The sequence below is a fragment of the Trachurus japonicus genome, chromosome 10 (assembly GCF_045865225.1).
Source record: "Trachurus japonicus isolate A0001 chromosome 10, Traja_1.0".
In the NCBI taxonomy this organism is placed as follows: Eukaryota; Metazoa; Chordata; class Actinopteri; order Carangiformes; family Carangidae; genus Trachurus; species Trachurus japonicus.
Window position 1 is genome coordinate 16,633,371 of NC_140916.1, and position 18,136 is coordinate 16,651,506.

At 41.0% G+C, this 18,136-nt stretch overlaps 1 protein-coding gene across 1 annotated transcript in view; it reads right to left on the reverse strand.

Annotated features, from left to right (window-relative positions):
• ccdc88b (coiled-coil and HOOK domain protein 88B) overlaps positions 1-17,910 on the reverse strand; it is a 43,110-nt gene extending 25,200 nt beyond the window's left edge. The window contains exons 1-11 of the mRNA XM_085789642.1: positions 17,593-17,910; positions 16,214-16,362; positions 14,775-14,883; positions 8,665-8,734; positions 8,411-8,469; positions 7,203-7,286; positions 6,176-6,316; positions 4,503-4,648; positions 4,034-4,115; positions 2,795-2,953; positions 110-256 (exon numbers count right to left, since the gene is read on the reverse strand). Coding sequence (XP_085645768.1) covers positions 110-256; positions 2,795-2,953; positions 4,034-4,115; positions 4,503-4,648; positions 6,176-6,316; positions 7,203-7,286; positions 8,411-8,469; positions 8,665-8,734; positions 14,775-14,883; positions 16,214-16,362; positions 17,593-17,652 — 1,206 coding nt within the window. The 5' untranslated portion in view covers positions 17,653-17,910. The remainder of the gene's footprint in view (positions 1-109; positions 257-2,794; positions 2,954-4,033; positions 4,116-4,502; positions 4,649-6,175; positions 6,317-7,202; positions 7,287-8,410; positions 8,470-8,664; positions 8,735-14,774; positions 14,884-16,213; positions 16,363-17,592) is intronic.
• Between the last annotated feature and the right edge of the window lie 226 nt (positions 17,911-18,136).

The following is an 18,136-nucleotide window of genomic DNA, read 5'->3' on the forward strand; positions in this document are numbered from 1 at the left end:
ACCACAAAACAAAAAAAATAACACACCAATGTAGACATACTTTCACTTAAGCACACAACAAACATTTCAAAAAGACAAATTCAAAAATACACGTCATAGCACCACCCACCGCCTCCACGTCCATGATTTTCTGACGCAACAGATGATTGTCCCTCTCCAGCTCCCTTAGCGAGGAGCAGCGCGCCCGTGCACCTGCCAGCTGTTCCTCCAGAAGAGCCTTGGTCTCCTGCAGCGCCGCACACAGCTGCTGCTGCTCCTGCAGGGGGCGCCACACAGAGAGAGGAAACACATGAACTGATGTGGCGATGTGGAGTCGTCTGAGTTTGTTTATGTGTCTTTGCTGCTGTAGTTGTCAAAGCTCATCAGCCTTCGCCAACGCGTGTGTCAGCACCAGGACAAACAATAATAACAGCAATGTAAACACAGTCAGGATTCACGTCGTCTTCGAGCAGCGGTTGCACCTCAGGTTGGAACCACTTCCTCTAACCTGCCTGTATTTATTTCTAAGAACGCGCCATGCAGTTTCTTATTCTATTATGACAGCAATATTACAGGTCTAAGAGTTATAATTATTGATTTATTTTACCTTAAGAGAATTTATAGCTGATGTGCAGATAGGATATAATTAGGAGAAAAAGAAAACATTAAAGGGATAGTTCACCCAAAATTCAAATTTCACTCATTATCTACTCACCCTCATGTCGACTAAGGGCTGGGAGAAGTTTCAGAGTCCTCCGTGCCTTCTCTGAGTTACGGGGGGGTCCGCGCAGCACTGCATGTCCATATGACGGTTGCGAACGGAGCTCACTTTTCTTCGTCCAAAAAGACACACCAAAAAACATCCAAATACCTCCATAGTGCTCGTCTGTAATGTCCCTCTTGTATTGAAGCCCCGACATGAGAAATTGTTCCGAAAAAAATTAAATAAGTCTATGTTTTAAGCTTGTTTGTAGCAGAAGCTCCCAGTGTCTCAGTTCACTGCTCTTCCTGTGTCAGTGCGACACCCAGTTCACGGCTCCGCAAATCGCGCGAGATTCCAGCAGAGCGACACTGGGAGCTTCCGCTACAAACAACCTTAAAATACAGACTTATTTAATTTTTTTCGGAACAATTTCTCATGTTGGGGCTTCAATACAAGAGGGACATTACAGACGAGCAGTATGGAGGTATTTGGATGTTTTCTGGTGTGTCTTTTTGGACGAAGAAAAGTGAGGCCCATTCGCAACCGTCATATGGACATGCAGTGCTGCACGGAGCCCCGCTGTAACTCAGAGAAGGCACGGAGGACTCTGAAACTTCTCACAGCCCTTAGTCGACATGAGGGTGAGTAATGAGTGAAATTTGAATTTTGGGTGAACTATCCCTTTAAAGATCTGTAGACCTCTCGTGATTAACCTCACTCCGATACATTACGGTATTTAATATGTGTACCTGCAGAATACCTGTAATTTAGTCTAATATTTATCCTTGAAAATCATTTTACTTTAAATGCTATTTCTGAATTCTACTGAATTTCTTTTCCAGACTCTAAAACAAACACCACTTTGCATCCTAATATTTTGAGCTTTTACTGGAGCAAAAGCTCAAAAGTTCCACATATTTGATCATGGTCTCTTCTTGAAAAGATCAATTCAATTCCCAGAAGAAGAAAACTGAAAACGGGCCCAGAAATCAATATACGCTCAACTGTGTTTCAAAGTATAATCCTGGTTTTACTGGCATTTGTTTCTGTCACTTGTGATAATGTGCTCACCAGCGTAATCACTGAGATCTAGAGACACTGCTACTAAAATGATTTCTGGGGGTAATAAACACCAGCAGTCGGATCATCCGATGGTAAACAAGGCAACAATTTAGCCTGATTATCTAAATCGCCTTGTGTTGGAGGTAAAGCCAAAACTGAGCAAATCCATCGAGGTCTGATTGTGCAAACTCTTTTTAGGGATGTTCTTTAGCTTCTACTTCTCTTTAACTACGTTGAAAATAAGACCAAAGTTGTTATAATCCAGAGTTGTCTCTTAAGTGTGTTGCAGTGGAAGTTTTTCATTTAAAGAGACAACCTCTGCATAAAAAAACATTATTTTGATGTTCGCTGTTCGGCAGTAACTTTCACTGTGATTTGTCAAAATTAACAATAAATCCAAATATGAGTGGGGATTCATCCTTGTAGCTAATTCGTGCCATCACAGGGACGCAGAATAAATAGACAAAGACGGAGAAGGTGACAGCGAGGACACATCCGAGGTGTTTTACAAGGATACGAGCACATTTTCCGCCTCAGAACAGTTATACTACCACAGAATAAATCTCATTTGGGTGTAAAAGCTCCAATAACTGAAGCTGTACTCCAGCTCTTTTTCAATGAAGCAGCTCCAGGGCTGTAAATCCCGATGACATCACACAATATAAACTCATTCTCTGCCTTTGTTCATACTCACTCTTGATTGAAACGCTCAAGGCCGAGAGACAGAATATACAGCTTTTCAGAGTAAGTGGTACTTCTTCCTTTTTTTTTAAATAGTAGCTAAGACGAGAAAGGTTTGAAAAAAAGGAGATGACCTTCGCCAATATGAGCACCTGGCTTTGCAATGAGTCTGTTTATTTACAGTATATGAAGGCAGTGTTTGATGTTGAGCCGTATGGGAGATTTGTATGGATGTGTAACTTACTGCCAAAAGAATCTCTGTGTATTTTGTGGTGTAGATGAAGCCGTGCTGCTAGTTCTCTTTCTGGTGTAAATTACTTATTCAGAAGTGTGTGTTTGAAGTGTGTGTGTGTGTGTGTTTGTGTGTACCTTCAGCTGAGTGCGTGTGAGCTCCAGGCTGCGCAATCTGTGTTTACAACTCTGAAGCTCAGTCTGGAGCTGCTCGGCCCGTGCAGCACGCTCTCGGGCGCAGTCCAGCTCATCCCGCAGTGCACGCATGCCCCTCACTTCCCCCTGTAGAGAGCGGTTCTGCACGCACACGCACACATATGCACACACATTCAAACAGCAGCAGGGACGAGGTCAAAAAAGGTTGTGCACAGATCTGGGATATGCAGTAGAGCAAATGTTGACAAAGTCTGATACAGGAAGGAGGTGTGTGTATGTGTGTGAGGATGAAATATCCTCACGAGGAGGGAATAAAAAGCACTCCTCTTCTGTGAGAAACAAGTTCATATCAGGACCAAGTTAAATTGAGGTAAGGGTTACACAGTGGCGGAGAAAATATTTTAGTAATTCAAATGAATGTAAAAAAAAAAGCATTAAAAAACACCAAAACACTCTCCTTTATCATCATTAAAAAGCTTTTAAAAATCCTGGTACTATCATGTGAGAACTTCAACATAGTGGAAATGCCTCCATCCGGCAGTCAAACAGCTATGTCACTGCAGTGAAGGCTTTTTGATAGTGTCAACGGAGAGCACCTTAATTTCTGAGAACATACTACTGTGCATGTCCCTGTCTGAATAACACCACAAACAAAAACATTTAGAGTCCAGGAAGCGCTCCTTTTCCAACATCCTCTGATACCCAAACATTTTGTTGGAGCATCACATCCTAAGCGATTGTAATTAAGAGCATTGTTTGGTGCTAATAACAAAATCTGTAACTGTAAAACTACGAAAACAGAAGTAAATGACCGGAGGAAGTCTTTTATAAAGTAGCAGCATTACCACCCATGGTCATGCATGTAGTTCTGCTCAGCATTATGAGTGTAAAGCATTGTGTGCAACCTAATTGATGCTAGATACACAACCAAAGAGGAATTGACTCCCTGGTTATTAAATGACACCTGTGTTCTGTGTTCTTGGCTGAACCCAACGCTTGTCAAGTCTAAAATACAGCAAATTATAGTATAAAAGTGTTACATTTGATACCAACTTGCTGTGTCTCTCTCCATCATGCTTTAAAAACCGTTACAGCAGAGACACAATTCATATCATCAATCATTCAGTTCATCATATGTTATTGATACTGTGAAAATTATGAATATTATTTTTTTATAACAACAAAATATCTACATTTTGGTTCTCCAAGTTGTGTGTGTACCTCTTTCTGGAGTTTCTTCAGCTGGTCCTCCATGGTTTGTATCTCCTGCGTGTAATCCAGTAACTGATCCCCTTTATCTTCCCTAACAAAAACAGTAAAAGACGTAAAATCATCTGCAGTCAAGAATGCAATCACACATTTTTTTAAAAACACATAATTTGCAGGGTTTTTTTGTAATTATTTGAGCTTTGTTTGTGATTAGCATTAACAATAAGGAGATGATGTAGTGGCCAACAGTGACCTTTAAGGTAAATTCTTTACTAAATACACTGTGAACTGGATTATATCGGTGGGTATCTGACTTACTCGTTAGTGAGGTAACAACTGAACTCACAGTTGTGTGTATCATAGTGTGACAAAATTATTTGCACATTTTTTCTGGTTGACCTTTAACACAACTTTTTTAAAGGTTCTTTCTTTTTCCCTCACACACACACACACACACACACACACAGAGACTCGCACTCACAGTTGCTGTTTAAGGCGGCGGAGTTTGGCCTTGCTGTCTGCCAGCTGGAGCACCAGGCCTTGGGTTGACTCCTCGCTGTGACCACCCAAGGGTGACGTGGTTGAGTCACCCCGGGACTCCCGCTCCTGACACATTTCTGCTATCCTCTAGGAGAGAGAGAGAGAGAGAAACAGAGGGAGAGACACAGAGGAAAGGAGAGTGAGAGATGCCATATAAAGTCTGTGAGACTAAACAGGAGGAGTGAAACGAACAGTTTGTTAAAGTGAATGAAACACTGCTTCATTTTGAGCTGACAGGAACATTATAGTGTTTCTACACCTCTGCGGGTTTTAAACTATTTGTTCTACAGATTAATGTAAAATGACTTTTCTTTGTAATTGTCCCTGTGATCTTTTTCTGTGTCATTGCAGCCATAGAAAATTCTGTTCCCGTGTGCTGGCACAATTCAAATAAAGAACAGCAAGGTGAGTCTGAGGCTTAGTTCAGTCAGTGGGAATTATCTGATCAAAATGGATTACACTATGCTGCTCTGAACCCATGTTAAGGTTGTTGCTCAAGGTTTAGAGCATTAAAAGTTCAGAGCATTGTCAACATTATTTACTATTCAAAACTAAAAAATAATTCCTCTTTACCCAGGAAAAACTGTTGACAGATCTCAGTGGAGCTGAGTCAAACTAAGAAAACTGCTTGTATAGTATTAAGTAATAATTGGGGTTTAAACAAGAAAAAATACTTTGCTCTTCATTGAACATTTCACAAACCTTTGTTGTAGTCTGTGTTTTGAGACAGTGATATTTCTTGTCCCATATGTTAATGTTTATTGAATGTTAATCTCTCCTTCATATGACTCATCTGAAACACCATTTAACATCAGCTTTTGTTGCCTGAAAGGCAGACTTACTAAGACTTTGAGTGTGTTTACAAACCGAATATGAAATCTGAGCAGCATGAGATATAAAATGTTGATCAAATATGTGACACGATGCTTTAATTTCCAGTTCATCAAATTTTATAACTTCATAAAAACAGCATGTTGGTGTGATTGAAAACACTGTATAGATCTCAGACAAAAAAAAACATCAAACACATTTTTAGGGTGTTTTTTCCCCCCTCTTCTTTTTTGTCTGTAGTGGTTGTTATTTCTGTGGAGAGGCCGACAGGAAACATGGGGAGCAAGGGAGAGGTATGATGAGCATCAAAGGTCCGCAGCAGGAATCAATAACGGGGACATTGTTGTTACACTACTTGATTACTACTTACTACACTTTGAAATCATGTTAAGGCCCAATCAAATAAATAAATGTGTATATACATCTTCCCAAAGCACTACATTTACAACCACACATGCTGGGGAAGCTTGTTTGAAAACACATCTTTGAAAGCTACCAATTACTTCACACAGGAAGAAGTTGAACTCCCATGAAGCTACACAGGGGAGAAATCTCATTTGGTAAGTATAGCTGCTTAGAAAAAGAAGTTCAAAATGCTTTTTAAAAAAAACAAAAAAAAAACATCAAAGTGACAGCAGAGACGTGTTAGAACATTATAGCAAAAATAGAAAATGTCAGAACACCAAGTAATTAAAATTACCCACTGTTTATCCATGATCAAGTGTGAACACCATAGACTGTAAAGTATTATGTATTAGTGTTATGTGTTTATGCCGACTGTACCTCCAGGTGTGTGTCTCTGTGTGCCAGCAGGATTTGGATCTGCTTGGCCATGGAGGTGAACACCAGCTGCATGTCTGCACCTTCCACCTCCATCAGCTCCTCCCACTGCAGCGGCAGCACCATGCAAGGATCCTGAGTCACCTGCAGTAAGGACAGCGTCTCATGTCTCATGTCTCGCTGTCAAAAGATCAATGTGTGTCGGAGGAAAATCTGACACAAAATGGCAAAATCTGGGGACGAATGATCCAGAAAATGTGAAGGTTGTGTGAATACCAAGCAGAGAGGCATTGATGTGTAACAGGGAGGGAATGTATCACTCAGGTTTCCACCAGGACTGTGTCTCCAGAAATGCCTGACTAATACATGCAAAACTAATAATCATGTTGGCAGGTTTAAAACGTCCTCAGGTGGAAAGCATATGAAAAGCGAGCAGGGGGCGCATCCATCCACACAAGAGGAGCACCTCTCACCTCTGTGATTTATGAGACTGCAGAAAGCTGGCACAGATGAAGCTGGTGGGCAACACGCTGGTACTGTAATGCTCAACACGCTGGTATGCAACATGCTGTTTGTGTAATGCTCACAATTACTCACGGGGGGGTTTATTTATTTTTTTAAAGAGCACAATTTGGTATTTGTTTCTTATTGGAGCAGACAGTGTCGGATGACAGGAGAGAAATGGAGGAGACAGGTTGATGTAACAGAGGCGGAGGTGGAGAAGTGGACAGAGGGGGTGGGGGGGCAGGATCCATGTTAAGGTAGCAGTGCAGAACCCCAGAGGTCCTTAAAAAAGGATCCAGCAGAGTGACAAGTAGCTCATTTTCACACTAACAGGGAGCTCCAGAGGAAGCAAGAATAGTTCGACTGTCGGCCAACAAACCAGACTGGAGAAATTTTCTGCTAAATCATGTTCAGGGACAAAAATTCTGGACAGTATCTTCTCGTGCTGATGATGGGTCATCATCAATGTGCTTTTTATGTCTTATTTGCTGAGTATTGATTTGATTAATTTGGCTCTGGAACAAACCTGTTTTATACAGTCGGCGATGGCCTCCTGGGTGTCCTTGTCCAGAGACTGGATCTCCTGGATGAACGTCACCTTACTCTCACTCTGCAGACACAGAGGGACGAAGTGGTGTCACGTGAGTGTGTGTTTGTGTGTGTGTGAGAGAGAGAGAGAGAGAGAGAGAGAGAGAGAAACAAAGAGGGAAAGAGAAAGTGATCAAAATATATGAACATCTGTAAGGTTTCAGTGCTTGATTGCACTAATCAGAGTTCAGCCATTTTGTAAAGCCAACTTCATGTATTGAAACTAAATTTAAGAGTGAGTTTAATCATCATGCTCTAATTTCCAAAAAGTTGAAGTTGGAGCATCAGCGGTCCAACAACACCTCTCATCTCAAATACGCAGCCATTGTAAAAGTTAAACCTCCTCCACAAGATCATGGTTTATGTATAAAGTTTTTGGTACCAAAGAATTACATTTATTCTTGAAAACTAAACAGAGTTTAAAGAGCTTCATTTTAAACTAGTTTAGTGCATACGATTTTTCAACTTAAACCTTGATTTGATCTAGATTAATAGTTAAACCTTGTAAGTGCAGTCCAGCCAACATCTGGCTAATTACCTACTGTAGGGTTGAAGTGATAAGTTCATTGAAAAATTGATCTGCAACTATAAATATCTTTGGGTTGCCAGTCATAGAAAACAAACTATTTTAAAATGTCCTCTGGAGCTCATGATCAGACTTTTTTTCTTTGTATTTGTGTTTTTGACATTTTGCACATTAGAAAATGAATCAAATATTGAAGTACTTTACATTACAAGTACACGATCAGTGGAATAATCAGTATTGAAATCCTGCAGACCTACAATATTCCTGTTGCATGCTTGGTTGCAAGTTTTTGCAGCACATGCATTGTTGAATTAATTTGTTGTTGAGTTCTGAATTTGTAGCGCCTTTGTGTGTTTGCATGGGTTTTCTGAAGTTGCAGTGCGTTGAGCTCTCCAGGCAACCGTAGACTGTGGATTTCTGGGTTGAATTTCATGCTAATGTGCTCAGCAATTATCTTCCCTCAGACCAGGGTGTTGGACAAGACTGACTGACTACTAACATGTGTAATGAAATATTGACCATTGGTACAAAACTCTGAGCGTCTGCATGTTTAATAAACACCGCTGTGTGTCACTATCGACCTTCAGCAGGCGTGATGGTCATGGTGAGTGTGTGATCACCTGCACAGCACAGCCTAGTAAGAGGAGCAGCAGCCGCCTGAGCTCCTCCACTGCCGCCTCTGAGGACACAGAAATAACTGTCATCATCATCATTATCATCATCATCATCTCCAACCCCCCACCACCATCCTCCCTATCATTATCACCTTAATGTGTTTCACAGATAGCCCCGATATGGACTCGTATATAAAGCGTAATTACTTTCTTGCTGCTGAGAGACATGGCACTGATAGGATCACGTTGTTATCTTGTACCTGTCAGGGGGTCCTGCCCCAGAATGGCAACATTTGGGAGAGGCATCAGTATCAACTGCTGCAGGTATTCCTAAAGAAAAGAGAAAACATAAAGAGCTAAGTGAAAAAAACACACACACACACAAAAAAAAACACTGTGAAGTGATCAGCTGGTCTGTCCCGTCTGCCTGCCTACATTCAGCCTGAATAAACAACAACAGCAAAACTTTCCATCAGCTGGCTGCAGTTTGTGATGTAAACAAAGAGCTGATATCTGATAAGAGGACGTCGGTTTTTGTTCTCACAGGGTCGAAGAGGCTTTACACTGATCGCGTTTGATATATCTTAGACTTCTGTAAAAGTAATAGAAACATTTCAGAAACAAAATCTGATGAATAGATTAACAGCCATGTGACAAAATCCCAGTGTGTTTCCATTGTTGCTCTCGTGTGTGAAGATACGGGTAATGTGGGCGATGCAAACACAACACATTAACAGACTCGCAAAGATCACAACAGACGTCATGTCACGCACAACCACAATCCTTTACTACAAACAAACTGAATAATTGCAGCATTATGGCTAGTTTTTTTGAATGGGTTTATGTTGCTAGATTGAATCATAAAAGTCTAAATTGCAATGTAGTGAAATCAGGCTGAATTATTTTGTTGCTTGTCATCTCTCTCTCTTCCCTCATTCCCTCTCACCCTAAGATACTTTTAAGAAATTAGTTAATGTTAAGACAAGACAAATATAGGCCATTTCCACAGAAGACACTTCAGCACAGAGGTAAATGATGAAATTAATGTGAGTTCTTTTAAGCTGCTTCAGGTTCAGGGTTTTGTTATTGTGCCTGCCGGCTCACTGTCGTGTCTCACAGAGACACTTGCACAGTACAGAGCCATCGTTAACATTATTAGTAACAGCCCTGACACCCCACCCACTTCCTACTCAGACAAGTCGAAACGTCTTAAGTGTGAAAAAAGAACCATAACCAATCAGTACTGTTAGCTGATTTATTTGAACTCTCCAGTGTCTCACTTTAAAACACAACCACTGCTTCAAAACTCACTCACGAATACGTTTTAAAGCTCTAACGATCCAATGGGAATCAGTCAAACACATCAGAGCTAAAGTTGAATATTCACTCTCCTGTGGATTAGGGGCTTCATTCGTCCACATTACTGGAAGATAAGCAGTTTCATAACTCAACATGAACAGAAAAAATTACCATTTAGATTCAATAAAATGGAAAAAGTTTGATTTTGATGCGATTTTTTTGAGTCATTCTATATTTACTACAATCATTTCATTTATTAGGCTCAAGATTGGCTTAATTTCTTCCTGGGGTCCAATTACACACATAATAAGACCTTATAAATATAAATGCCACACCATCAACACCTACAGTTCACAAACGTAACAGGTTAAATTGACTAAGACAGTGATAACAACATTTTTTTTTGTATTTTTGCATGTGTACGACAGCTACAAATAACCCAACAAGACTGTTATTACAGCAGCTCGGTGTTATAGGTGCAAATTGTGTAATGGGGTGTAAATTACAACCTACATTAAATTGTAAGATGCAGAAGAAGAGGATTGTGTCAGAGAATGCCTTTTCAGCAGAGATTAATATATACGGAGATGTAGCATATCAATGTCAATGCGCTTGTTCACAGTTCTCATCATTACATATACCACCACTGACTTTCCTGAACTAAGTTGTATAAGACCTCCAACAACTTGGTACCAGTATCATAACAGATTAGTGTAAACCTGCCTTTTACTTTAAATATATGTATATATCACTAACTTAAGTGGGCAGTTACAAGATACAGATACAAAGGGGAAGCAAAACAGGAAGTCTTATGAAAAATAGAACATGCACCAAAATGGGACGTGTCTGCTCCACTTAAACAGCAATGCTGTGGACAGTAGCGAGTAAATTGGCCCCACATCATATCTGGATGTTTCCTGTGGTCCTGTGCTAGAAATCATTCATAATGTGTTAAACCTGACTAGAAGCCTGCTAACACTGTGGTCAGCTTGTTTCAGCAAGCTGTAGTTTCAGCTCCAAGATCTTGGACAAATCTCTTGGCAGAGTCTGAATGACGCTGAATCAAGCTTTACAACAAATGCCTCAGACATCCTCCGTCCAAAGATCTGTTTTTTCCTGGCATCAAAAACAAGTATTTGTCACGTGCGGCTGCTGTGCTTTGCTCCTCCTACATTGCTATGGTTATTGCCAGTTTAGCAGGTCATCAGCCTGTTACTTTCCTTCTACTAATTGGTCTTAAACTCAGGACGGACCAGTTAATTAAAAAATGTTTTCTGTCAAAGAGCCACACACTGGCGTTGGCCGGCTCCTTTCCCAACTGTTCTTAAAGCCTGTTCACATCCACCCGTGATCCATCACTGCAAAATCACTAGCACACAGAAGCAAGTCACAATTACAGCTCCCTCTCTCTCTCTCTTTGCAGCTTACTGTAATTTATAACGTGTACAGTGAGAAAGGCAATGTACCAGGAGGCGGGCACTCCCTTAACTCCAACGTGTGTGGGTTTGGCATCAGCCATGTGCAGCCAACCTGAAGTTTCTGCCCCTCCAGGGCGTGGAGGGCATTAGCCACTGCAGCTTGTGTTGGTCATCGTTCAGCCTCATGGTTCACAATGCCAGACTCTCTCCTGCAGGAGATTAGCCAGACTGGAAATTATATAGAAGCTGCTTGTTGTTGTTGGCATGCTCATGTCCTCTCATGAAGAGTTCCCTCTTCCAGTATCACACAGCCAAGTTACATACTGGGTCGTATTAGCTAAAATCTCTCCTGTACCATATTTCATTCACAGTACAATAATATACCCTGCTTAAGTGAGAGTTTAACAATAATACATGGTGCAATTATCAGTGTTTTTGATTTCCAGGCTACTTTCTATCAAGGTTAATTTCTAGTAGTATCATGGTTTTAAAAAAAAAATAAAGCAAAAAGGAATTAGCTTTTATCTCTCAGTCAATCTGCCACTGAAAATAATCTACTGTTGTATACAGTACTCCTGAATTTGGAAAAGGACTTTTCATCAAGCTGTTGGCTGCAGTTGAGAAGAGAATTAAAATCCATCTGCAACTTTATCTTTTCCAAATTCCATCTCTCTATCTGTTGTTCCACAGACAAGTTTTGATTTTCAATACTTCTGCTGCCTCGCTTTTCACACTCTTATCTTTATGAATGTCTGTGTGGAACCAGATTTCATTTGTAGTTTTTTTTTTTCTTCTAAATGTTAATTCAAAACATCATTCACTTGAATTTCTGCAGCTTTAAAAATGTTGCAGTTTACGAACAACAGAGATCGTTAAATGTGGTTAACAAATTGTTAGGCAAGAGAAATTAACATTTCAAATCTCATTTGGAGAAGGCTGAAAACAAAGTGTCTCCATTCAACAAGCATTAAAGGCTTTTATTGTAGAATATAATATAATAGATTTATTTTTTTCTAGTTTGAGCAAGTTAGAATCACATCTACTGAGTCAATGGAATAATAGGGTTAGAATTATAGATAGAATAGAATTTTGTTATTACCATTCTATTCTAGTGTATTCTATTCCATACAGAGGCAGCTAGAATAGAACCTTATAAAATAGAATAAAGGTAGAACACATTGCAAACCAACACAATACAGTAAAACATACAACCACACTACACAGCACAGAAAAGAAGAGAATAGATACAATACAACACAACACAATAGAACAGAATACAACACCATACAACACAACAAACCACAGCACAGTAAAGTACAGTCCATGCAGCCGTAAGATGGTTTTAGACGACAGCACTGACGAGTCTGAACTCTGCAGTTTTCCGCCTGCACATTTGTATTACTGACACAAATAGCTCTGTCACTGTAATAGAGAAGCTGAGGTCACAGCAGAGAAGATGAAGCCTTGCCACGCGGCACACTGTTGCCGAGGCTCACCACACTTTTGTCATCATATCTCACACACACACACACACACACGTTAAAGACAAACACAAAGAGCGAGCATTGAAAAAGAGAGAGTGTGAAAGTAAAAGCCTGACGAATGTGGAAATAACCGTCTACAGGGACAAAGGAGCCTATTCTGAGCACACCTGGTGAAATTCTGGTGCAACGCCGACTGATATGAGCTTCCCAATTACTGCCAGCGTTTTGTCCTGCTCTGAGCTTTCAGTGGACATCAGTGATTCACCGAAAATTAGGAAGTGAAACCTTTGCAGACTTGTGTTCTTATTCTGTGTGACGAGCTAAGCAGCGCACGCTCAGTCCACTCGACTAATTCTTGGGGGAGGCTTTCTTTGCTGAGAACACGGCCCTTTGAATCATCCTGCAGGGAAAGAATTGTGTCATTTCCTCAAATGCCACAGGCACCTACAACGCGCGTTATGAAAGGCATGATACTGAGAGCTATTTGATAGATTTTTATTCTCTTTCCTTCCTTGCCCCCCCCAACCATAAAAGATTCAGCTCGCCACTCCTCCACTTTTTCTCACTCCATTTGCCTGATAATAAGCAGGGACACGTCTACTGAGGATGGAAAATTTTCTCTGTTTCATCTTCTCTTTTGTGCAAGTCCTCTGTCACCCGATGCACACACTTCAAACTTTCTACAATATTCTGAGGCGAAATGAGTGTCGAGGCTGATAGTTGAGCTTAATCTAGCCCTGTGTTTTTACTACCTTACAGCAAGACAACTGTTTCTCCAGCCCTCTTCCATCACTCCCTCTCCCTCGCCATTTGGTGTGGCCCTGAGTTATGTTTTAGAGGGATATTTCAGTGCTTTTACAAGACTTTTCTATTTATGATGAACCGGGAGTCATTTCAGTGCAGCCACAAAAAAGCTATTACACCAGTGTTTTTGGGAGAACTTTTTTTTTTCAAGGAGAGCTGGGGAAAGTGAAAAGGGCGTTTTTCTAAAACAGTTCAATCCAGAGTCAGCCCATTTCCAAATGACTGTGTCGCTGTGTCACAGGTTTTCCTCAGCATTATATTCCTCTGGGTGATGACCAGTGGAGGTCAAAAGAGTTCCACAATGTTAAGCTCTATTGCAGTTTTACTTAGAGAGATAAAAAAGATAAAACTACCACCAAAATGAGTCAAAGGAATAGTAAGAAACACCAGAAACTACACTGCTGAGCCTTAGATAACAAACTCGATATCACTCTTTATAGTTAATACTGGCAAATGATGGCCGTCGATTAGCCTTTCACCGCCTCTAAAGCTCACTAATCAACACTTACAGCTCCTTTTTTTCAATCTCAATTAAAACCGAACCGAAGTCGTGGCTTAAAGGGAATAATTCTGGCCCAGGGAGCAGTGACTACTACCTCACTTTCACACTTTTTTAAAGACAGAATGAGCTGCATGGCCCTTTCATACATGGTGATCGCTACAGCTACTCAAATATCAATTTCCTATTTATCAGTCCTTGAAAACAACATAAGCAGCCACCAAGATGCTGTAAGTGTAAATGCAACTAAAAACCCCATAGTCCAAGATGGCAGAAAAAACATCAGGAATATCCTTCTGTTTGAGACAATTGCAGCTAAATTAAATGTTGGTCATTTTCTCCATATTAGAACCATGTGGACTATCTGTATTAACCCACGGCGTCCTGTGACCTGGGTTTATATGACAGACCAACGTCAGTCATGGCTTTAGATGACAGTTACAGATGAAGGGGAAGAGAAAGGGGTTTAAAACCAGATTTCCTGGCTTTAAAGCACACTGACGATTCTTAAATAACATTAAAAATGTGTCATTTAGAGAGTATTGTCTAAAAGGAGCACAAAAATACAATTTAAATAGAGACAATAAGTCAAAAGACTTATCTGTAGTATCTGTAGTATTCGCATTGTCGTCACAAATTCTTACAAACTGTGTCTCAGGAGTCTAAAACAGTGCAATGCTTAAATAGACTGAAACTTCATTATACATTTCACCTAGTTAAGGGTGGAAATGTTTAAAACTCTGGAGAAAACCTGTGCATGCTCTGTTGATTCTCAGCACATCACTCCTGATTTCCCTCCTGATGATCATCTAACTCTTCCACCCCCCCCACCCCCTACTCCCTCTCCCCCGTGTGACCTCCCCTACCTGGTAGAAGGCTCTGAGGTGTCGATTCAAAATAGAAAAGTTCTGTACTCTCAGCATGTGATCATCTCTCCCACTGTCGTACAGCCGCTCCACTTTAGGGTTTGGGTCTCTGGAACGAACACAGGAAAGACAAGAAAGGGTATTTACTGCAGCTTGATCAAGAAGTCCAGCACCACTTCTCTCCTGATGAGAAATTCTTATGCAACGGTGCATTTAAGCAGAGAGTGAATACAATTTTAATGAGCCTGAGAAGAAAGCAGTGAGACTCCTCGTGCAATTATTTGTTGAAATAACGTGGTTTAGGTCAGGACAAATTAATCAGCTGTTCATCGCCAAATACTGACGAGGATCTCGTCTTCACAGTTGGGGGAGAAAAGGTTTTTATTCTGCTGAAATCTGAACACGGAGAAAAGGAATTCAGCAGGGATGACTAACACGATGGAATGTATGCAGAACCCCATTTCATGATTCAGAAGAAATTTGTGGCAAATATTAATGGGTCATACATTCACGCTGTCCCTTCACACTGAATGCAGAGCAAAGTGAGTTTACAAGAGGGGATGTGATTGAAGTTATGTCAAATTTTATTTTAAATCAGGGTGAGCAGCCGCACTAGAAGCTATGTGAGGCTTTGGAGCGGCGTTTTTGATGCTGACAATGACAGTGACTGCGTTAAAAATCTTAAGCCCCTCTTACACAGAAATCCTGTTATAGTGCTGTTAAGACGACTCTTCATTATGCTGCCTTTGCTTATTGAGACTGGACCAGACAAAGGCAACAGATTCCCTCTGCAGTCTAAGAGAGTTTACATGCCAGCTCTGCATATGACGTAATGTTGAGCCAGCTGTGTGACTTTTGTTAATGGGTTAGCATGCTAACATTACAACTCATTAGGTAATTCACATCAGGATAAGTTGTGCAGGTGTTTGATCATGAGACATGCTATCCTGATGATGGCACTGGATTAAACATGAGCTAAAGACCAAACTATTCATTCTGAGGAGGATATTGTTATCCCTAAAGCTTATTATACTCACTTATTACTTATTAGTTTTACTTATTTCAGTGGTTTTTAATGGGTTTCAAACTACAAATTGCCATGGAATTAAATTGTAGAATGAGTTGTGGGCCCATTTCTACTTTCTAACTTATTAATGAAAGCCATGGCCAGTTTTTACAACTGACCAGACCACAAGGTTGCACTCGTTTTTTTTTTGTTTTGAAATTTCTTCACCACAAATGGCTCAGAATGAGCACTTTGCACTCGTCTATATTTTATTTCTAATTCAAAATTTAACTATTTCTCTAACATTACCAGTTCACTGGAAAATGTCCCCACATTCATCAAATGAGTTCATATTTCCCTTTGTCTGGTGGTCACTTTTATGGCAGTGCAGAGCTGCGAGGCAATGAAGCAAGTAAAGCTAAATCAATCTTACATGACCCTCATGACCTCATTGAGGAAAATCCCATTGGTCAGCCTGAGGTAGCGATCCCGGGCACTCTGGGAGTTTGAGTTCACTTCCATGTACTGACTGTAGAGCGGCACGCCGTCCTCCCTCTCCACCATCTTCTCAAACAGCTGAACCTGTGAGAGACAGGGAGCGATTATCTCGTGGGTCTGGAAAAGAGCTTGAGTGCGCGTCAGGAAGTGGACAAGACAAGGAAGAGATAGGAGCAGAAAATAGATACAGAGAGAGATAGAGAGCGACGGGGAGATGGGAGAGGCATGAACATTTTCACACAGGAAGCCACTTGAGTTGGTGCACCTGTCTGGACAGGTGGGATCTGTGCACTCACACTGGGAAGCACTTCACAGTGACAGGCAGCCAAGCAGGACTGCAGCCAAGGTCCCTCTCTCCTCTAAGAAGAGCTGTGCCAATGCAAACTGCAATATAATGAGGTTTATTCCCACCTGCACCTTCTAAAAACTGCACTGTGGGTAAACAGAGTAACAAGCTCCAGTCGGTTCAGCTGATGAGGTGAGGCAGAGGAGCTCGTGACCCCGTGCAGCTGGGCACACGTGGCAGCAGAGCAGTTACAGTGATTGTCCTTCAACATATGTGACACAGGGTGAAAGCTCTCGTGTCAGTGAATAGCCGCCCTGCTGAAGTGCCCTTGAGCAAACGCTGCCCTCTGCCAGCTGCGGGCATCCTGTTGAGAAAACTGACCTTTGACCCCCGTCTTTGGAAGGGGGGACAACAACAACAACAAAGAAAATCCTTTTTAAGCTTAAGCACAGTCTAGCACTATAGCATAAATACTGTTCATTGACCAGAAGGAGAAAAAATCCCCCTGGGCCGATTGGTTTCCCATGTGGAAACCCCCCAGCTGGAAATTCAGTCTGTTTCTAATGCAACAAATCCTCAGATGATTTCACTGAGACTGTAGCCTATTCTCTTGAATGCGCAGTAAATAACTTTGTGTTATTTGTCTAATCTGAAACTGCCCAAGGACACGGAAGTGTCAAAGCTGGGAGAGAAAACAAAAAAGCTTGGTCACTAAGAGGCAGGGGAAGCTGCTAAAAGGAGAAGTTTGTTTTGCTGTACACAATAGAGAAAATAGATACTCTTAACGCTGTTTTTCCAACTCCTGCTTTTATATTTATGTGGGTGAATATAGCTACCAGAAAAAAAAACAGGCTGCTGAAAAAGATACCAAGTCATAAGTATTTGTGACTGAAATTAAAGTAGGATTTAGGTGACTGTCCGCGCTCTGCTCAGTTTTTAGACAATCCTCGTGTTTTATTCTCTTCTCCGCGCCTCTAGAAATGATGACCTTTTCTCTAACTCAAAGTGATAAATGATAAATGACGTACCCACTGCGCCAACGCACTTTCCATGAATTCCTCAATTATCTCCATAATGTTAGAGTCCATTGTTGTGCTAGGAGAGCTGTGAAACACTACAGAATGTCGCTAATTAAAAATATTATCAACGCCATATGAGCAATGAATCAGAGAGAGAATCCATCTCCCATCAAGTGGAGTACTTTGACATTTTCTGCGGCCCCGTCCCCTCCCTCCACCTTCCTCTTCCTGTTCTCTGTCAACGTGTGTGTGCGTCTGACTCTGCGTTTGTCAGTTTCATTGCAAAACCACACCGGATTTTCAAAACTCACATGTTGCGTCTCTCTCACACACGCACACGCACACGCTCACATACTGACACACTCAGTTTGCGGGTGTTCCCAGCACTGTGACTAAGAATGAGGCCTGTAAAGGTGACATAGCCTTCAGTTCACTGTTTTATCTGCTAACATTAAAATGTTGCATACAAATTAATTTATATGCAGCATGTTTTGGGTTTTTTTTTTTTTTTTTTTTTTTAGATTTATGATCAAGGCTTCAAAGCAACATGAAC